Source organism: Herpailurus yagouaroundi, unplaced genomic scaffold (assembly GCF_014898765.1).
Source record: "Herpailurus yagouaroundi ecotype Mexico unplaced genomic scaffold, PumYag 163, whole genome shotgun sequence".
NCBI lineage: Eukaryota > Metazoa > Chordata > Mammalia > Carnivora > Felidae > Herpailurus > Herpailurus yagouaroundi.
In genome coordinates, this window is record NW_024412404.1 from 23,503,349 (window position 1) to 23,526,282 (window position 22,934).

The 22,934-nt window shown below is 36.8% G+C and overlaps 1 protein-coding gene across 9 annotated transcripts in view; it reads left to right on the plus strand.

Annotated features, from left to right (window-relative positions):
* CCSER2 (coiled-coil serine rich protein 2) overlaps positions 1-22,934 on the plus strand; it is a 200,576-nt gene that overhangs the window by 82,499 nt on the left and 95,143 nt on the right. For 8 of the 9 annotated variants that reach the window (XM_040485605.1, XM_040485610.1, XM_040485606.1 and 5 more), the window contains one exon: positions 15,801-15,891. In XM_040485605.1, the coding sequence (XP_040341539.1) occupies positions 15,801-15,891 (91 nt within the window). Of the gene's footprint in view, positions 1-15,800; positions 15,892-18,587; positions 18,884-19,140; positions 19,961-22,934 lie in introns of those variants that run through there. The other variant, XR_005793518.1, reaches the window with a different exon arrangement.

Genomic DNA, 22,934 nt, shown 5'->3' on the forward strand with positions numbered 1-22,934 from the left:
TACTAGGTGTTAAGTGATATTTTATTTGGCTTTGATTTACATTTCCCAAATGAATAGTGATGCTGTTCATTTTTCTTGTGCTTCCTGGCTATTTGTATATCTTTTTCAGAGAAATGTCTATTCAGTCCTATACCCCTTTTTTAAAAATTTTTGTTTGTATTTTCATACATTTTGGATACTAGACACTTATCAGACACATGATTTGCAAACATTTTCTCCTATTCTGTAGGTTGTCTTTCTACTTTGTTGATAATATCCTATGATCCACAATTTTGATGAAGTGCAAATTTAATTTTGATGAAGTCCAATTTATATTTTCTTTCATTATGCTCTTGATGTAGTATCTCATTTTTAATGTTTATTTTGAGAGAAAGAGAAAGCACGAGTGGAGAAGGGGCAGAGAGCGAGAGGGAGAGAGAATCCCAAGCAGGCTCCATGCCATCAGCACAGAGCCTGACTTGGAGCTAAGTCTAATGAACCATGAGATCATGATCTGAGCCAAGATCTAGAGTTGGACGTTTAACTAATTGAACCACTCAGGCACCCCTCTTCATGTCATATCTTAAGAATTCATTGCAACATCTAAAGTTATGGAGATTTAACTCTGTGTTTTCCTCTGAAGTTTTATGGTTTTAGTTCTTATGTTTAGATTGTTGATCCATTTAGTTTTTCTCTGCAGTTCTATGGTGTGAAGAAATGGTCCAACTTCACTCTTTTGCATGTGGATATTCAACTCTCTCAGCACCATTTGTTGAAGAGATGATTCTCTCCTTATTGAGTGCATATTGTTACCCTTGTCAAAAATTAGTTGGCCAGAGGTGTATACATTTATTTCTGTTCTCTCAGTTCTGTTCTTTTGATCTGTATCTCTGTCATTTTGTCGGTAACACACTGTTTTGAATACTGTAGTAATCTGTAATTACATGTTTTGATTATCATAATGATAAGTTTTTTTTTTTCAAAAAATTTTTTTTAACATTTATTTTTGAGACAGAGGGAGACAGCATGAATGGGAGAGGGGCAGAGAGAGAGGGAGACACAGAATCTGAAGCAGGCTCCAGGCTCTGAGCCATCAGCCCAGAGGCTGATGCGGGGCTGGAACTCACGGACTGCGAGATCGTGACCCGAGCTGAAGTCGGACGCTTAACCGACTGAGCCACCCAGGCGCCCCATGATAAGTTTTGGAATCAGGAAGTATGAGTCTTCCGAACTTGTACTTTTTTAATACTGTTCTGGTATTTGGGACCCTTCACATTTTCATTTGAATTTTAGAATCAGTTTTTCCATTTCTTCAACAAAGACCATTAGAATTTTGAATGAGATGTCATTGAAAATATAGATTGCTTTGGGTAGTACCCATCTTAACAACATAATTCTTATAATTTTTGAGCACAAAATGTCTTTTCATTTATCTAGGTCTTTTTCAGCATGTAAGTCTTTTACCTCCTTGGTTAAATTTATTCTAGGCTTTTTGTTTTTGGATGCCATGGTTAATATTGTTTTCTTAATTTTTTTTTTGGATTGTTCCTTTTGGTGTATAGGAAAAAAAATAACTGATTTTTCAGTGTTGACTTTGTACTCTGCAACTTTGCTGAATTTATTTTTAGCTCTAGTAATTCGTGGATTCTTTGGGATGATATATGTATCTATGTATATATGTATATATATGATCATATATGTATATATGTATACACATATGTATACATACATATATATGTATACACATATATGTATCTATATGATCATGTATAAATAAAATCGTTATGCTTGAAAAGAGATAGTTTTACTTCTCTTCCAATTCAGATGCCTTTTTATTTAATTTTCTTGGATAATTGTTCACTAGCATTGGTGAAAGCATGCATCCTTGTATTGCTTCTGATTTTAGGGAAAAAACTTTTCAGTCTTTCACTACTGAGTATGTTAAGTATGTGTTTTTTCTTTTTTTTTATATATATGCCTTTTATAATGTTGAGAAAGTTCCATTACATTTCCATATTTCTGAATGTTTTTGTTATGAAAGAATGATCAGTTTTGTTGAATGTTATTTCTGTATTAATTGAAGTGATGTGTTTTTTTTCTTCTATTAATGTGGTGTATTACATTGATTTTCATATGTGGAACTGTGCTTATATTCCTAGGGTAAATCCCAGTTATATAATCCTTTTGATATGCTGATTGGTTGAATTCATTAGTATATATTCTAATACATGTGGATATTTTTTTTTTAATTTTTTTTTTCAACGTTTATTTATTTTTGGGACAGAGAGAGACAGAGCATGAACGGGGGAGGGGCAGAGAGAGAGGGAGACACAGAATCGGAAACAGACTCCAGGCTCTGAGCCGTCAGCCCAGAGCCCGACGCGGGGCTCGAACTCACGGACCGCGAGATCGTGACCTGGCTGAAGTCGGACGCTTAACCGACTGCGCCACCCAGGCGCCCCTACATGTGGATATTTTTATATCCATAGTGCAAGGATATTTGAATTTTTTTTTTCTTGTAGTGTTTTTGTCTGGCATTTATATCAGGGTAGTATATATATATAAATATTATTATATTATTAAATATTATATATTATACAAAATATATTATAAATATATTAAATTATAAATATATAATTATTTTATTATATATTAAATTATAAATAAATAATATTAAATATAAAGAATAAATAAATATATATTATATGCAATATAATATATAATATAAATATATATATATTAATGTTTATTTTTGAGAGAGAGAGACAGAGCACAAACAGGGGAGGGGCAGAGGGAGAGGGAGACACAGAATCCAAAGCAGGGTCTAGGCTCTGAGCTGTCAGCACAGACCCCAACGAGGTGCTTGAACTTGTGAACTGCAAGATCATGACCTGAGTGGAAGTCGACCCTCAACTGACCAAGCCACCCAGGCACTCCTACTTTTTGAAATTAATTGATTTTTTTTTGAAGTATACATTTTTGATTCTCTTCTAATTTTTAAAATGTGTGTATCTGGGAAAGGACCCAAGTAAAAAAGATCATGAATGAAAGAGAAGAGATCACAATGAACACCACAGAAATACAAACAATAAGAGAATTATGAGCAATTATATGCCAACAGATTGGGCAATCTGGAAGAAATGGATAAATTCCTAGAAACATATTGAACTACCAAAACTGAAACAGGATGAAATAGAAAATTTGGACAGACCCATAACCAGTAAAGAAATTGAATCAATAATTAAAAATCACCCAACAAACGAGTCCAGGGCTGGATGGCTTCCCAGGGGAATTCTACCAAACATTTAAAGAAGAGTTAATACTTAGTCTTTTGAAGCTGTTCCAAAAAATAGAAATGGAAGGAAGACTTCCAAACTCATTCTACAAGTCCAGCATTACCTTGATTCCAAAACCAGACAAAGACTCCACTAAAAAGAATTACAGACCAACTTCCCTGATGCACATGGATGCAGAAATGTGTGTATCTAAAATATTTCTTTGGTTACCTAGGAATTATAATGAAAATCCTAAATTTATAACAATCTAGTTTGAATTGATACAAATTTAGCTTCAATATTATATAAAAACTCAGCTCCTATATAATTTTGTTCCCTTTTTATTTATGTTATTGTCACAGGTTATATCTTAATACATTGTATACCCGTTGACATGGATTTATAATTCTTATTTATATAGGGCCTGAATGACCCCCTTACCATTTTTTGGTAAGGCAATTATACTAGTTACAAACTCATTTTCTTTGTTTTGTTTTCTCCTTTTGTTTTTATTTTGTAATCTCTGAAGTTCTCCTTCATTTTTGAAGGATAGTTTTCTTGGGTGAGAATTCTTGTTTGAGTTTTCTTTCAGCACTTTCAAAATGTTATCCCATTGGCTTCTGCCCTCCATGCTTTGTGGTGAGAACTTGACACTTAATTTTACTGTGGATTTCTTGCATATAATGCAAGGTGCTTTACAGATTTTAACTTTGTCTTTTGACAAATTGAATATAATGTGCCTTGGTGTGCTATCTGCTTTTATTCTTTTTGTAATTCAGTTTGCTTCCTCAGAGTGTAAATTCTTGTCTTTTTTTTTAATTTGAGAAGTTTTTGGCCATTATTTTTTCAGATATGTTTTCTGCCTGTTTTTCATTTTCTTCTCCTTCTGAAGTTCTTACCATGCGTATGTTGGAATGCCTGACTGTATGTATCTTCAGAAGTCTCTCAATCTTTTTATTTGTATTCATTTTTTTTCTTTCTTTTACTTAGCCTAAATAATTGCAATGGCCAGAACTTCAGTTTTGTTGATTTTTTTGTCTCCCTGCTCAAATCTGCTATTGAAACTCTCTAGTGATTTTTTGTTCTTTTTTTTCATGAGGACTAAATGAAATAATTTATTTGAAATGATTACCACAATACCTGGCATCAAGTAGGTATGCAAAAAATGTAAGTTTACAATTGTATAATCTCTTCATTCTTAACAGTTGTCAGTTAATTCTACTTTCTTAATTTTTAATTGTGGTAAAAAAATTACATAAAGTTGATCATTTCAGCTATTTTATTTTATTTTATTTATTTTATTTTTTATTATTTTTTTTTAACGTTTATTTAACGTTAAAAAACGAGAGAGACATAGCATGAACGGGGGAGGGGCAGAGAGAGAGGGAGACACAGAACCGGAAACAGGCTCCAGGCTCTGAGCTGTCAGCCCAGAGCCCGACGCGGGGCTCGAACTCACCGACCGCGAGATCTTGACCTGAGCCGAAGTCGGCCGCTTAACCAACTGAGCCACCCAGGCGCCCCTCAGCTATTTTAAAGTACAGTTCAATAGCATTAACTACATTCATATTGTTGTGCAACAGATCTCTAGAACTTTTTTATCTTGCACAGTTGAAACTGTATCCATTGAACAACAAGCTCTCCTTTCCCTTCTCCCCTCCAGTCCCTGGTAACCACCATTTTACTTACTGTGTCTGTGAGTTTGAGTCTTCTAATTACTTCATATATGTGGAACCATGCAATATTTATCATTTTGTGACTGGCCTATTTCACTTAGCATAGTGTCCTCAAGGTTCATCTGTGTTGTTGTATGTGATAAGCTTTCCTTCTTTTTAAAGAAGAATAATATTCCATTATATTATGTATATACCACATTTATCCACTCATTTTTTGATGGACATTTGGATTCTTCCATCTCATGACTGTCGGGAATAATACAGCAGTTGATGTGGATGTATACATATCTCTTTGAGATCCTGCTTTTACTTATTGTAGATATATACCCAGGAGTTTTAGTGAATTTTTCATTTAAGTTACACTTTAACTCCAGAATTGTTGTTTTTTGTCTCTTCACTGATGTTCTCTTGGTTAGATATACTTTGCCTATGGTTTTTTTGAGTTCTTTGATCATATTGAAGACTTTGTTTTTAAGTCTGTCAATAGACAAAGTTCAGTCAGTCCTTGGGCTTCTTCAGGATCATTTCTGTTCATTTTTTTTTTCTATGAATGGATGATAGTTTTTTGCATGACTCCAAGTTTTTGTTGAAAACTGGGCATTTTGAATATTTTAATGTGAGAACACTGGAAATCATATTCTTCACCTTCTTTAGGGTTGTTTTGCTACTCGCTTTGTTTGCTTTTTAAGTAACTTTTCTAAACTATTTTTGTAAAATCTCTCGTCATGCTTGATCTAAGAAGTTTGTGTTACTTTAATCTGTGTTTATTTAGTGTTTTATGCAGACATTTCCTTGAATGCCAGAAACAAAAAAAAGGAAAGAAAGACAAAAGGAGGAGAGTAGGAGAGTAAGACAGAACAGGAGGAGGAAGGGAGGCAGAAAAAAAATAATTCAAAGCAGGAAAATAAAAATCTCAAAGTCAAGGGGCGTCTGGGTGGCTCAGTCGGTTAAGCATCTGACTTCAGCTCAGGTCACGATCTTGCGGTCGGTGAGTTCGAGCCCTGCGTTGGGCTCTGGGCTGATGGCTCAGAGCCTGAGCCTGCTTCCGATTCTGTGTCTCCCTCTCTTTCTGCCCCTCCCCCATTCATGCTCTGTCTCTCTCTGTCTCAAAAATAAATAAAAACATTAAAAAAAAATTAAAAAAAAAATCTCAAAGTCAAAATTAAAAAAAAAAAAAACCTCCTTTTCTTTCATCTTTGCACTCTGGTTCTTTGTTGGGGTACTTCTTCAGTGCTTAGGCTGACCTTTTATAACTCTGCCTTAACCTTCACTTACTACTTTTTCAAGCCTAGAGATCAGCTGGAGTTGAAAGCTTTGGGTCCTCTTAGGTCTTTACTGAGAATGTATCCTGCCCTGGGCTATTTTGGAGCTTTCTAAATTCCCCATTATTCTTGGCACCTTTGGATTGTCTAATTTCCCAAGGACACACTCTCCCCAGTCTTCCTCTCAGTCTTTCAGTATTCAATTATATGTATCAACAATAATATTTTGCTCCAGGGTGATTATGGATTGTTTGCCTTACAGTAGTTTTGAGAAATGCCCATTGTTTTTCTACCCTGTGTGAATTCCAAGTTAAGCAAAACAAAGACAAGCACTTTGTGTCAGACATTCAGGTAACCCCAGACAGGTTAGAACAAAGAAACACAATTTTTTGTGAATAAGGTCTCCACTAAGCTCCTTGGAAACAGGGACCAAGGTCCCAAAATGGGAAAAAGATCTGCTGTCTTAAGATATGTAGTCAAGCTGGGGAGGGGCATATTGGAAAGGCCAGTCTCATTGATAACTGGAATGCAGAACCTTAGAGCAACTCTGGGACATGGTTTAGAAGTTTCTTAAGAAGTCAATCATGTACTTACTATGTCCACGCAGCAATCCTACTCTTGCCTATTTACCCTAGAGAGAGGAAAGTTTATATTCATACTAAAACCTATACATGAATGTTCATAATAGTTTTATTCATAATAGCTAAAAACTGGAAAAAAAATGTCCTTCAATGAGTAAATGGATACACAAACTGGTACATCCATGCAATGGATAACTACTCAGCCATAAAAAGTAGTGAATTACTGATATATTCATAGCTTAGGTGAATCTTGAAGGCATTTTGTTGAGTAAAAGAAGCTGGTCTGAAAGGGTTACATATGGAGGCGCCTGGGTGGCTCTGTTGGTTAAGCGTCCAGCTTCAGCTCAGGTCATGATGTCATAGATCATGGGTTCAAGCTTCATGTCAGGCTCTGTGCTGACAGCTCGGAGCCTGGGGCTTGCTTCAGATTCTGTGTCTCCCTCTCTCTCTCTGCTCCTCCCCTGCTTGTGCTCTGTCTCTCTCTCAAAAATAAATAAACTTTGAAAAGGTTACATACGGTGTGATTCCATTTATATGACATTCTTGAAAGACAAATCTGTAGTGTTGGAGAACAGATCATTGTTTGTCAGGTGTTATGGGTAGGAGGAGGGTGTAACTGTGATCGGACGGGAGATTTTCATGTGAAGACACTGTTCTGTGTCCTGGTTGTATTGGTGTTTATATGTGTTTTAAAATTCATAAACTATATACAATAAGAAAAAATTAATTTTACTGAATTATATTTACAATAGACAGTAATGGTGCTATTCATTTGTCAAAAACTTGGAGGCTTTCTTTAATTTCTTAGTGAAGGAGGAACTCATGGAAAGAATTACTGGCCCACTGTCTCATAGCTTGCTCTATTTGAATGGAAAAGTATTCTCAGAGTCAAGGAAATTGTATGATGATTTTGCTAATATGTACTCAGAGTTTTAATTCCAATGAGGCTTGTGGGAAGCCTCTAGGAGCCAGAGTATACAGATTCAGGTTCTCATTGTCATACTCCTAGCTTATAGTTGTACTAGATGATCTCCCAAGTAAAATAGGTATATGTGGATGTTGGCTCTAAAGAAGTACAGGCTTGCCAGTTAGAGGAGCCTGGCATAACAAACATGGGAACAAAAACTCTTTCCCACATTAACTAGTCTCCATGTTACATGGTTTTCTTTCTTTGTATAATAATGTAATTCCTAACCTGTGCAGATGACAGATTTCTAAGCTGGTGAAGAAAATTGCAATAGATTTAAGTTTTTTTCTTCCTCTCTTTGCTGAGATCCTTACTGAAAAGTCTTAATAATATCTTTGATATAATTCTGAGAAACATAGTCCTCTTATAAAGATGAATAGGGGAAAATTGTCTGAGTTTGCTGTTAGAATCCAGTCTTTGACTCTGTACTATCTCTTTTGTCAGACTCCTTATTCAACATCCTTCATTTGTCATCTGTGTGGTGGTGACTCCTTCACCTCAAATCTCTTTACCCCACTCCACACTCATATATTGTCATTTACTGAACAATGTCTTCTTAGTGCCCCTTACCCATTTAGCCCATCCCCCCTCCAGCAACTCTCTGTTTGTTCTCTGTATTTAAGAGTCTCTTACATTTTGTCCCCGTCCTTGTTTTTATATTATTTTTGCTTCCCTTCCCTTGTGTTCATCTGTTTTGTATCTTAAATTTCTCATATGAGTGTAGTCATATGATATTTGTCTTTCTCTGACTAATTTTGCTTAGCATAATACCCTCCAGTTTCATCCACATAGTTGCAAATGGCAAGATTTCATTCTTTTGATTGCTGAGTAATACTCCATTGTATATATACATATCACATTTTCTTTATCCACTCATCTATCAATGGACATTTGGGCTCTTTCCATACTTTGGCTATTGTTGATAGTGCTGCTGTAAACATTGGAGTGTATGTGCCCCTTCAAAACAGTACACTTGTATCCCCTGGATAGATACTTAGTAGTGCAGTTGCTGGGTCATAGGGTAGTTCTATTTTTAATTTTTTGAGGAACCTCCATACTGTTTTCCAGAGTGACTGCACCAGTTTGCATTCCCACCAGCAGTGCAAAAGTGAACCTCTTTCTCTGCATCCTTGCCAACATCTGTTGTTGCCTAAGTTGTTAATGTTAGCCACTCTGACAGATGTGAGGTGGTATCTCATTGCGGTTTTGATTTGTATTTCCTTGATGATGAGTGATGTGGAGCATTTTTTCATGTGCCAGTTGGCCATCTTGATGTCTTCTTTGGAGAAGTGTCTATTCATGTCTTTTGCCCATTTCTTTACTGGATTATTTGGTTTTTTGGGTGTTGAGTTTGATAAATTCTTTATAGATTTTGGATACTAACCCTTTGGGAAGTCATTTGCACATATCTTCTCCCATTCCGTTGGTTGCCTTTTAGTTTTGCTGATTGTTTCCTTGCTGTGCTGAAGCTTTTTATTTTGATGAGGTCCCAATAGTTCTTTTTTGCTTTTGTTTCCCTTGCCTCCAGAGACATGTTGAGTAAGAAGTTGCTGCAGCCAAGATCAAAGAGGTTTTTGTCTGCTTTCTCCTCCAAGGATTTTGATGGCTTCCTGTCTTACATTTAGGTCTTTGATCCATTTGGAGTTTATTTTTGTGTATGGTGTAAGAAAGTGGTCCAGGTTCATTCTTCTGCATGTCACTGTCCAGTTTTCCCAGCACCATTTGCTGAAGAGAGTGTCTTTATTCCATTGGATATTTTTTCTTGCTTTATCAGAGATTAGTTGACCATACGTTTGTGGGTCCATTTCTGGGTTCTCTATTCTGTTACATTGATCTGAGTGTCTGGTTTTGTGCCAAAAACTGTTTTTTCTTTCCTACTTAAGTCCATTTTGTACACAGCAGCCAGAATAATATTTCTTTAGTGCAGATCTCAATTTACCACTTGAGAAAACTTATCAGTCATTGACATAAAGTCCAAGCTCCTTAATATAGCCTAAATAGTGGTTCATGATATAGATCTTCTCTGTATTTTCCCTTTATACTCTGTGTTTGCGTGTTGTCTTAGTCACCTAAGACTACTATAACAAAATACAGTAGACTGAGTGGCTTAAATAAATTTCACATTTTTGGAGGCTAGAAGTTCAAGATCATGGTGTTAGGAAATTCATTCCCTGGTGAAGACCCTCATCCTGGCTTGCAGACAGCCACCTTACTATATCCTCAACATGGCAGGGAGAGAGAGTGTGTATGCTCTGGTCTCTTTCTCTTCTTATAATGACACTTATCCCATTGTGGGGGTTCCTACCATCCTGACTCTGTCTAAACCTAATTACCTCCTGAAGGCCCTACCTCCAAATACCTTCATATTGTGAGTTAGGGCTTCAACATAAGAGTTTTGGGAAAGTACAAACATTCAGTCCATAACAAGTATTAGCAAACTACTTGCAGTTATTTACATTGAGCATGTCAGTAAAATGTGTCATGTTAGCCACATTTGACCAACTACCTTGTTTTTCAGAGCCTGCAAAATAAGAATGTTTTTTACATTTCAGGTGGTCACACTTTAGTTATCTAAGTACCTACATAATATACCAATTTTGTCTGTGGGCCTGCAAAATCTAAGGTGTTTACTTTTTGTCTTTTTTTTTTTTTTTTAATGTTTATTTGTTTTTGAGAAAGAGAGACGGACAGATGGAGACAGAGCATAAGTTGGGAGGGGCAAAGAGAAATGGAGACACAGAATCCAAAGCAGGCTCCAGGCTCTGAGCTGTCAGCATAGAGCCCAATGTGGGGCTTGAACCCATGAGCTGTGAGATCATGACCTGAGCCAAAGTTGACTGCTCAACTGACTGAGCCACTCAGGCGCCCCTACTTTTTGTTTTTAAAACCAAATTTGCTGGGGCGCCTGGGTGGCACAGTCAGTTAAGCGTCCGACTTCAGCCAGGTCACGATCTCGCGGTCCGTGAGTTCGAGCCCCGCGTCAGGCTCTGGGCTGATAGCTCAGAGCCTGGAGCCTGTTTCCGATTCTGTGTCTCCCTCTCTCTCTGCCCCTCCCCTGTTCATGCTCTGTCTCTCTGTCCCAAAAATAAATAAACGTTGAAAAAAAAAATTAAAAAAAAAACAAACAAATTTGCTAACACCTAGAATAGATTATGCTTTTTTGCTTCTGTGCTCTTAGCATACTGTTTATGCAGAAGATATTCTCTTTCATGTTCTAGAGGCCATATTTGTTTGTTCTTTGGATTTTTGTGACTTGACTTTGTTTTAGGTTGTCTCTGACATGCCAAGTCTTAGATATCCATCCATTGTGCTTTCAAGGTACTTGAGCCATTACCATGTGTAAAGGAACTGTCTGTTTGAGGGAAAACAAGTAGCCTTGGAGGGCTGTTGTGACTTTGTTAAATTGACATTTTATATGTAGAGCCCTGGGGTGTTGGATGGTGAACCCCAGTTCAATTAAAGACCACAAGGGAAATTGAAATAGAGAAGTTTATTATTAACAAGTTCTGGAGAAGTACTTGGCATGTCTGAAAGGGCCATACAAGTGCAGACCGGGAGAGTCACAGGACCTGGGGTGTATGACTTTATTAAGTTCAATGGCTAGAATGCTTTGGGATTCTTAAGCTAAGGCAGGATTGGTCAATTCAAACCAGAATTTTGGTAAGCCCTGCGATGGGCTATCTAAGAGGTGCCCAAAGAAAAGGCCCTGGGAGGTGGGGTGATTGTTGCTCGTGAGGGCTATTGGGGAAGTCATATCAAGAACTTATATTTACTTTTGACACTGGGGCTGTTTTCTAGGGCATGCACTCATGGGAGGGTTAGTTTCAATTCAAGGCCCCTGCTGGTCCCTTGGCTATACAAAATAGATACTGAGCAGTGATATCATAGTGTAGTTTAGCATGGGTATATCATGTGCCTGGAGTTGTGCCTTGCATATATTGTTTTTATATGTATTGAATTATTGAGAGTGTGTCTTATATTTGCTATGTGGAGGGGCAGGGTCAATTTCCCTCCTCCAACATTTGTTTAGATGTCAAGACTGATGAGGCCACATGTGCACTAAGAGGGTGTGAAAAGATTTATTACTCACATAATGAGAATTTCTGGGGAGAGCAGGGCTTGCACCCAAAGTGGTCTGGAATAGTTTGAGTCAAGGTAAGAGGGGCAGGCAGCTCTGGTTTTTATTATGGTTAGGGAATGGGCCAGATTAATGGGTTCCCACACTCGGGCTAGGTTTCTGTGGTTTGAACTTCTCTGCTAATGCCGAGAGATAGACATTTTCCAACATGAAGTTATGCATATTATATAAAAGCTTACTACAGAAAAATAAAAAATATAAAGCATAAGTAACTACATATTATCTCACATAATGGAAAAGGATAACAGTGCTTTGGCTTATTACCATCCTGAAGTTTAAATGTATTTTTTAGCATTATAGATGGAGTCACATTACACATATGTAATCTTCTTCCCCCTACCCCATTCACATAGGAATAGACACTCACATGTGAATAGACAAATTTGTGAAACATATGCAATTTTTTATTGGTGAGTGTTAACTTTGGGGCATAAATATGGATGGTTTTTCCTCCCTCTCTTCCTCCCTGTAACTATTGATAACTGATTCCGCTTCCTTTCCATTGGGTTTTCTTAGTACCTTCTCAGAGTGATATCATAATTGTTCCATCACTTTTATATTCATTAGAGCAGGCTCATTCTTACTCTTTAAGACTAATTTTTTAAACCTTTCATTATAAAATGAAACCTACAGAGAACCCCACAAAACAAATGTAGGGTTTAGTAGAACGTTGAACATCTTTTTGGCAGTGGTCAGTGGTGGCAGTGCTGCTTTTGCTGATTGATGTGTCTCAGCAAGCTCTGCTCTGGACTTAGAAAATGAGGTTCTATTGCCTTTGAATCGCTGCTGTGTCCTTCATTACCAGATCTGGCTGAAGGCACCCCACCTCATTTTGTTTCACATATACTTGTACATATACAAACAGCCAAATGTTTCTATAGAGGATGTGATTTTTTTTTTTTTAGTAAAATTACATAAGTCAATACTTACTGCAGAAAATGAGAAATTACAGGTGCTCTGACAAAGAGAAACAGAAAGAAAAGAAAAACTCCATAACCAATGTTTTGGTTTCCTTTCAACTTTTTTCTTTGCATACTATACAGTGGGTTTTTCCCCATAAAATGGATAATTCTGTACATGCTGTTGTAGAGACCTAGTTTTTTTTTTTTAGTTAACATCTAGGCCTTTTCAGTGGAAAAAATGTATTTTTTCATTTAAGATGAAAAACATTTTGTGTTTACACCAATACTTTGCACTTACATTTAGGAACATAGAGTTTTTATTAAATTTCCATGTTTTTTCTTTTTTATCTTTTAAAGTTTATTTACATATCTTGAGAGAGAGAGAGAGAGCAAGCAAGGGTGGGGCAAAAGGAGAGGGAGAGAGAATCCCAAGCACTGACATTGCGGTGCCCAGTGTGGGACTCCCAACTCACAAACCAAGAGATCATGACCTGAGCTGAAATCAAGAGTTGGATGCTTAACTGACTGAGAATCCACTTTTCAACAAACACCAATATAGCTATTTTCATTTACATCCATGTATTCATAATCATCTCAGAATAATAACACCACTACTACCAACCATAATATAATTACTGAAAATAGTTGGAGAATTTTTCCTCACTTGAAATAGTTTCTCTCTGAGTGTAATACTATCAACTGATATACCGTTAGACTCATTCATTTTAATTTACTTTTGTTTTATAAGGATTCATTGAAATATTATTTGTAAGAGCAAAAGATTGGAAACAACACAGTCTGTTTTTTCCCCAATTGACATCTTTTCATGTCTGTAAATACGTTTACATTATTATTATTTTTTTTAATGTTTATTTTTGACAGAAAGAGAGAGAGAGACTGAGCGTGAGTGGGGGGAGGGCAGAGAGAGGGAGACACAGAATCCAAAGCAGCTCCTGACACTGAGCTGTCAGCACAGAGCGTGATGCTGGGCTCAAACCCATGGACCATGAGATCATGACCTGAGCTGAAGTCAGATGCTTAACCGACTGAGCCACCCAGACTCCCCTTTTCATTATCCTTTTGGAAGAAAACATAATATTCTGTTGTATAACTGTATCATACTTTGTGTTTAGCTATTTTTCCATTCTTGGACGTTTCTCTTTTTTTTGCCTTTCTGAATAATGCTGCAATAGCCATACTTACACATACATTTTCTGCATTTGTCTATTGCTGGGTGATAAATTCTTAGAAAGGAAAAATTTGCCTTTTTAAAAAAGGTTTTAGCTAGGGACACCTGGGTGGCCCAGTCGGTGAACCATCTGACTTCGGCTCAGGTTATGATCTCACAGTTCGTAGGTTAGAGGTCCCACATCGATCTCTCTGCTGTCAGCATAGAGCCCGTTTTAGATCTTCTCTCTCCCTCTCTCTTCACCCTACCCCCTTTCACACAATCTCTCTCAAAATAAATAAATAAACATTTTTAAAAAAAGGTTTTAGCTAAATTTTGACAAATTGCTTCCAGAAAGTTTATGAATCGAATCCCATCTGGAGTATTAATGAGTACTAGATTCTTTTCAATTGTGGTAAATCACCATTGGTATTAACATTCTTTCCTACATTATATTTATTGGCTGTTTATTTTCTATTTTGTGAATTGACTATTATGGCCTTTGTCAGTTTCTTTCCATGTCCAACATTTTAATTTTTATTTATTTATTTGTTTATTTATTTATTTTTAGTTTTTATTTTTTGACTTTTGAGAAGACTTAAATACTAAGGACAGCAGTTAGTTCATGATGGAAATAGGTTCTGTGAAATATCCCTTTTTCTGTCAAGGTTAAATAATTATCCAGAGGTGGTTTTGTTTGTTTGTTTGTTTGTTTGTTTGTTTCTACTTTTTTAGTAACAATTACTCCATTTGCTTTTAGTTCTCAGTGTATCTTGGAAGAAAGGCCAACAACACAAAATTGGAAAGATTTGGATGGAATACGTGACATAGGGAACAAATGCTAATTTTGTTTATATCATCTGTAATATAATATACATCCCCATCCTATAAGAGCTTTTCAAGTCCATAATCTCTAAGTTATTTAAAATTCTGTAGATTTTTAATCTTTTTATTTATTTATACTAACAAAAGTTCTTACAGTATTGAATCAGTTCTTGGATTGGAAGGATCTGCTAGTGGGTTACAGGTCAAACTGAGTTCCTAACTTTAAACTTTATTTCCTAAACTAGACTTCAGAATAAGAGTCCTTGAAAGCAAAACATTACTTTTCTCAGGGTAGGTGATAGCTAGCAAGGTTGCACATAGAACCCAGGAGTGGTTGCTTATACCAATTTGACTGGTCCAGTCCTATTAGTCTTTTATAGAAAAAGAACAAATTAAGGCAAACTGAGGAGATAGTGGTGCCAAAGGTAGTAGTAGGTGGGTTTGGCACAAGAAAGGAAACGGAATGATCATGTTGTTAAAGGCTTTCATTATTTTACATCAGTGGTCCAATTCCTAGATATAATAAAACATAACCTTGCACACCAAATATGAATAACATTTGGAAGATTCTTTACCATCTTTGATTATTCATGTTATCAGGGAAATTGGTAAAAGCACGGATTCAGGAAATAGACCTTCTGTGTTTGTATCCTGTTTTGGCTTTGTGCGTTTATTTCCTGTAATTGTACTAGTCACTAAATCATAAGGTTATTTTGAAGATTAAATAAATGAATTAATATTTGTAAAGTACTTAGAACAATATCTTGCAGATAGTGAGCATTGTGTAAGTTTTAAAAAATAAATTAAAAAAATTATTGGTGGGAGGAAGAGTAAGAGAAGGATATTACAAATAGCTTCACAAGTAAACCAATTAAATCTTTTTTATTAGATTTTATTTAAAAAATTTATTTTTACAACACAAACACTGAGTAAATTCAGACTATCAGAGAGTGTTGTTTCCCAAACTAATGATGACATACATTTTTTGAGCTAGGTTATAGCATTTTTTTATTGCTTTTACTCACAGGATATTCTGAATAATCTTGAATCATGTGACCTTGAGGATGATGACCTTATGCTTGATGTGGATCTGCCTGAGGATGCACCTCTTGAAAATGGTAAGTAAGAACAATATTCAACTTCCAGAGGCATATGTAGTTGAGCTGCTTGACTTTGGCCAATTTAATACTTGTTATATACGGACTTCCTAATCCCAATGGAGGAAGACTTTTCAGACTGAGAATCATTCTTAAGTGATGTTAAATAGATTGATTAATTTGCAAATTTATTTTATTCTTTGAAACCTGATTTTGTACATCTTAGATATAATTCTGTATGATCCAATAAAATTGTATGTATATACCAAGAACTAAGTGGTAGATAGGATTTGTCCTTTTTTTCCTTGTTAGATAGGATTTGTCCTTTTTTTCCTTGTGTACATATCTAGCTTTTTTCCCTTTAGTTTCATTTTAATTTTAAGAAGAAATACATTTAGAGAAATAGATATCATTTCCCTTGTGAAATAGCGGTAAAACTCATTAAATTGGTAAATATTTTTAAAACATCAATTCTGAAAATTTTAGAAAGATTAATTGTGGGCAAATGGTGACCTTCCAGATGAATCATTCCACCTTTTTTACTCTCAAATCCACACCCTTCCTCTCTGGATCCCAACTGCTAATGTGGGGATTTAGACAATCCATATGCAAGAGAGGCCTGGGTACTCTTGCTCCCACTGACTTAATATCTTAGGATTTTCTATCTTAAGGTCTGATCTAGAATCAGAGATGAGCCTAAGAAAGCTCCTGGGGCAAGGGTTGAAATGGGAATACTCCTTCTGGATGGAGGAACGGCTCCAGAAGATCTGTGGATTCCCTGTCAGTCAACATTTGCATAGTCTCTCAGGCCTCCCAGAGGCCAGAGATGAACCAAACACGGTGGTAAAGTCCTTTTTATATGTGATGCTAGAAAAGTACAAGGATAGGGGCGCCTGGGTGGCGCAGTCGGTTAAGCGTCCGACTTCAGCCAGGTCACGATCTCGCGGTCCGTGAGTTCGAGCCCCGCGTCAGGCTCTGGGCTGATGGCTCAGAGCCTGGAGCCTGTTTCCGATTCTGTGTCTCCCTCTCTCTCTCTGCCCCTCCCCCGTTCATTCTCTGTCTCTCTCTGTCCCCCAAAAAATAAATAAAACGTTGAAAAAAAAAATGCCTTCTCTTAAAAAGAAAAGAAAAGAAAAGTACAAGGATATGGTGCTATTGAGGGCCCTAGGAGCTCACAGTTGTCACATTGTTCAGACTCGCCCCCCCCCCCCCCATGCTCCCAGGATGCTGTGTAACAATCTCAGAATTTTGGTGACTTTCAAAATAAACATTTGTTTTCCTTATTCATGGATTAGCTGGGACAGCTCAGACTGTGGGACTGAGTTCGCGTCTACTCCTTGTTTCTTCAAGACCAGGATTACCTGGAGCAGGTTGCTCTCGTGGCACATGGCAGAAGGACAACAGGCCGAGCAGAAATGTGCATGTAATATCTCTTAGGGTCTTGACAAACCATTGAAAATTATGGGGGAGAACTGAGACAATGATCCAGGAGATTTCATGTGAAGTTTTAAAGGCTTGTTGTGAGGAGTGAGTGATATACTTCCTTGGAATAAATCACATCCTAGATAATGCATTTTTTGTCAGAATTTTAACAGCTTTTCTTTGGAAACTTTGTATCCTCTCTGAGCTAAAGGAATCAGTCTTAGAGCCTCCTTCATCTTTAGAGGACAACAAAGTTATCTTCATATTAGGTAAAATTAGAATCACAGGGAAATTTAAAGTCTTTGAGGTCTTGGGTTGGGGACTTGTGAAAAGTAGGAGGGAACTTCTGAGGTATAACATCTCATATTGTAGATTTTCTAGGAGATGGCAAACAGGTATTGACTGTTTTGAGCTAACGGAACACTGAAGAAACAGAATATAGGTCTAAAATATGTAGCCTTCAAAGGCACTAAACATAAAATAGTATTCCATTTGGTACTCCTAGGTATTAAGGAATGACTGTTCTCTTTATAGTTCTGAGTTCCTGGATGACTATACCCACCCACCTGAGTTTTTTTGATTGGGAAGAGGATAGGAATGTTATAAGGACTGGTATAAGGTATAAAGGAGTCTTTTAATATACTTTTGACTATTGATTTTTATTCCCTTTAGCTTCTGGGTTTTGTGGCTGTTATGCAGATTTGGGTGTATGAATTTGCATGTATGAATGGGTCACTCTGAAGCCTGGTGAGTTCAGCATCGCTAATTCTGCCAGTATCAGTGGAATTTTTACCAACAAAAAGACTGAGACCTTGTTGAGATCTTTACTTTGGGTTTGATTTTGGACACAAGCTTACTATTACTGTATTATGAATAAGGGATCTTCTGGGATTTCAAGGAAGAGGCCATGAGGAGAATATTTATCTGGCAATTACACTTGTGTAGTAAATCATGACCTATTAGGTGTCATATGTGATAACACAGAGGAGGAAGAATGCTTGTTGGTCCAGTGTTTCTTGGATACTTACGGGCTAGGATTTGGGACCTGAGAGGTATTGGAAATATCCACACCTGAGTTTTTTGGTGACATTGAGGGGGAGATGATATAACAATAGTAGGGTTTCAGGTTGATATTGTAGTGCCTGTAGCAATAAAACATCTGCAAGATTTTCTTTTAATATTTAGAGAAAATTATCTTTTGAGTTCAAGGGTAAAACTGGAAATTGGGTACTTGATTTTCCCTTCAGAACACTTTGATTAATCACCCATTTTATTTTTCCTCTTTTATTTCTTAGGTGATGCAGGATACTTGTTTTTCCAATGCCCTGCTGTTAATAGTATCTATAAGTGTACTAAGAGACTTCTTCCTCTAGTGTTTAGTTGGCTGTGGTGGAAGCATCTAGTTGTTATATATGAAGGACATAATTTTATTCTGAGTCTTATTCTGCTTTTTTCCAGGGCTCTTTCTAAGCATTAGACGCCTGGCAATGAGGCTATACTTATCCTATTTCTGCCTTTTTTTTTCACAGAAAGTAAGAAGAGAGACTGGGTTATATCTCTTTCAGAAACTATCTCCAAATGCTATCTAAAGGTGTTAGTCTAGGGGCGCCTGGGTGGCGCAGTCGGTTGAGCGTCCGACTTCAGCCAGGTCACGATCTCGCGGTCCGTGAGTTCGAGCCCCACGTCGGGCTCTGGGCTGATGGCTCAGAGCCTGGAGCCTGTTTCTGATTCTGTGTCTCCCTCTCTCTCTGCCCCTACCCCATTCATGCTCTGTCTCTCTCTGTCCCAAAAATAAATAAAAAACGTTGAAAAAAAAATTAAAAAATTAAAAAAAATAAAAAAATAAAGGTGTTAGTCTATTCTTGAAGTCGGCAGGCAGTGGATTTATCCTTTATTTCCTTACAGAATTGAATCAGAGCCCAATCTGTGTTCACAGAGAAGACTTTGTTGACAGCCTCTGCAGGGCCTCTTGTAACCTCTTCTGGTTTTCTGTGTACTTGATGGAGTTCAGTTACACAGTACCCCAAAATATGGCACCTTGGCATACTGAACATTTTAAGCCCAAGGAGTTTGAGTAAATGGCAGAGGCAGGGAAGTCCCTCTCCCCATTTCTGCCCCTCATCCTCCTTCCCTGAAACAGGTCATAAAACCTTCATGTGAGAGGTGCTCCCCTGTACCAGAGAAAAGGCACCATTCTTAATTCTAGGGATGCCAAGAAGAATCCTAACAAATAGGACTTGCCCAAGTTTCCCCCAGTTTACTACAGTCATATTCCTCCATGACTGTCCACTCTACATCAACACAGACCTGTTTCTTTGGGTCTGTCTTTCCTTCTGAAGCCTGCCATGTCACATATTATATTAAATACATTTGTATGCTTTCCTTCCATTAATCTGTCTTGTCAGTTTAACTTTCAGATCCTAAGAGAGTCAATGAAAACTGTTTTCTACACAGTCATGGGTTCTTAAATCACGTGCCTTTCAGATTTTTCACGCTGTGCCTTTTCCATTCTATTTTTGCAACTGGGGTTCCCTTTAATGTATGAACTAATGGGTAATAGATCTAGGAGCCCTAGATTATCAATTCTAAAACTTTTCTAAATTCCTCTGCAAATTTCTCCCAATCTTGTTGAGACCTTAGAAAACATCCAGCCATGACTTTCAGCTTAGAGACCTGACCTGGTTTAAAATCAGCCTTATGGGATTTTCCCTCTTCTGAAGGAGATTTAACTTTAAGAGGTGTTGAGCCTTTGAGGTTTCTGGCCAGCTTCAGGGTAGGGAAACAGGTCAAGGGAGAGATGGGTCAGAGGAGGAGCATAGAATGAGAGAAGAGGAATACAATGAGAAAGGACTGTAGGTTTCAGTTGCAGGAAGGAAGGATCTAAAAGAATTGTTTTAATTGTTTTGCATTTTTATTTTACCTTCATCAAGGAATCTCTTAAGGAAACAATTTGGATCTGACTTTTGACAGACCACTGAGTATTTGAGACGTGCTTTTTTTTGTTCAAAAGTGTTTTTTTTTTTTTTTAATTTAACATTTATTTATTATTGAGAGACAGAGAGACATAGAGTGTGAGCAGGGGAGGGGGCAGAGAGAGGGGGAGACACAGAATCCGAAGCAGGCTCCAGGCTCTGAGCTGTCAGCACAGAGCCTGACACGGGGCTCGAACTCACATACTGTGAGATCATGACCTGAGCCGAAGTCGGATGCCCAACCGACCGAGCCACCCAGGCGCCCCCTAAAGTGTTTCTTAAATTAACCGTTCAGGTTGTATCAAAAACACAATCGTGTTGCTTTATTATTTCGCTCTGGAACATCTGATGGTCACACATTGTCTACAGATTAAAGCCTAGCATTTGGCACAGTTATAGTATAAACCCTCAGGCTTGTGACATCCCCATAGTGTATATCTTGTTCCGTGTGCTTCTGTTTTTAAACTTTTCTCTGTTGAAAAAGATGCCTTTCTAATTACTTCCTGACCCCACTCCACCGAGTTATGGTACCTATTAAATTGCACTTATTCCGTGTTATATTTCCTAAAGGATATAGTCATATGAGTTCTAGAGTATTGTTCTTGATCACTTTCCAATTACCATATTTTCTTCTGGAGATTTATCTTTCTTTTTCAGTAGTAATTGTGTTTAGTAATAACAAGGTTCGTGATTTTTTTTTTTTTTTACATGAGCTTTTCTTCTTTCAGATTCAGAGCTTTTCTGATCAGATTGTAAAACCTCCTGCAAAGCACATTCTTTCTAGCCTTTGTAATGTGTAATTTCTTCCTGCCATCTTCATAGCCAGTTGTTACTCACAGGTACAAATACTATTTGTGTCATCCATTATGACTTTAAGTAATCAGAGAAATAATCTAGGTTGCTTTTGGTGTTATATTTTGTTCCTTTTATAAAATCAGAAAAAATGAGTATGATGAGTAGTTGAGCTAGGCATCCCCACGTCCCATATGTTTCATTTAGCTATCTATATTAGATCCTCTTTCCCTCTCCAAAGGGTAAAGGTCCTGATGTTATCTGTCTCCTACTCACAGCAAAAGAACTAAAATCTTCTGCCTTTTACTTCTGGAGCTGGAAACCCCCTTTCACAAGGCCTTTTTTTATTTTCTAGACCTCAATTCAGAGTTACGGTGAAATCTGGTGTGTAGGATAGTTGTGATTGCCATACTGGATTAAAATTCTTCAAAGTTGGATACCTTTCGGTTTACCTCATCATACCCTATGGTATTTCATGTTCAGAGAGATTTATTTTCTTTCTTTGGGTCCTGTTCCCTCATTGGCTATGGAAGTGGTTTTGATTTATCTCCATCTTATAATTTTGTTTGCTTTCCATTTCCTTTGCTATATTATTTCTTTCATTCTGTCAGAATCTCTAATCTTCTCTAAGAAACCATCACTAATATTATTTCACATTATCTTCTTAGTAACATTTTAAAGTATATAAACGTATGTTTGACGAGTGCCTCAGATGGGAGTACAGTTGACCCTTGAACAACACAGGTTTGAAATGCACAGGCTCATTTATATGTGGGTTTTTTCAATAAAAATAGTACAGTACTACAAATGTGTTTATCTTCCTTATGATTTTCTTAATAATTTTCTTTTTTCGATACAGTGCAGTACTGTAAATGTATTTTTTCTAAGATTTTCTTATTTACATTTTATTTTTTCTAGCTTACTGTATTGTAAGAATACAGTATATAATACATATAATGTACAAAATACGTGTTAATTGACTGTGCTATTGGGAAGGCTTCCGATGCACCGTAGGCTATTAGTAGTTTAGTTTTTGGGGAATCAAAAGTTATGCATGGATTTTTGACTGTGCAGGGGGTCCTGCACTTCTAACACATTGTTCAGGGGGCAGCTGTATAAGCAGGATCTTAGAGTCTTGGAGCAGTCATTTATCTGAGAATTTAGGCCCTTCTGTCTCAGTTTCTACCAATACTCTTTTATGGTTGTGGCAAATATTTGTTTCCAGTGTTTATTTGCCATTGTGCCTGTGTTGAGTTCTTGTTTCAATAAAGGTTCTTTCATTTGTAGTCTGTGTGTTGAACCAAGAACCTCTTTAGTAGACACAAAAGTGGCATATCAATTTTATGCATTTTAATTTCCCACAGTATTTAACACCATCTCCTCACCTGTTTGCTTTGTTCCTTTGCTTCTTGTTACTCTGTGTGCACACTGTTGATGATATCCTAATTACATATCAGGTTCTTATTATGACAGAATTTCTTGTTTGGGGAGTAAGTGGAATTTTATCTGCCTGAATTAAGTATGAATTCAGGGCATTTAAAAATAGATACAGATTATCCCTCAGATATATAGAATTGCTGCAACTAAAGTAACATTTTAATGCCATGTAGAAATTCTTGATGAGCTTAACTGAGTCTCAGAGTATAATACAAATGTGAACTAAAATCAGTTTTGAGCCTTTTTAGGATTATTTTTAAATTAATTTTTCCTTTCTGATCTCATTTTCTACTCCTGATTTTTTAATTATAACGGTCGCCAATGCCTTTATTTATCTAATTGTCAGGTTTTCTATAATTGAACTTAAAAAAGTAGATTGTAATTTATATCAATAAAATGACAAGAAATTGTTTGAAATAATTTCAAATGTAAGGCTTCTTT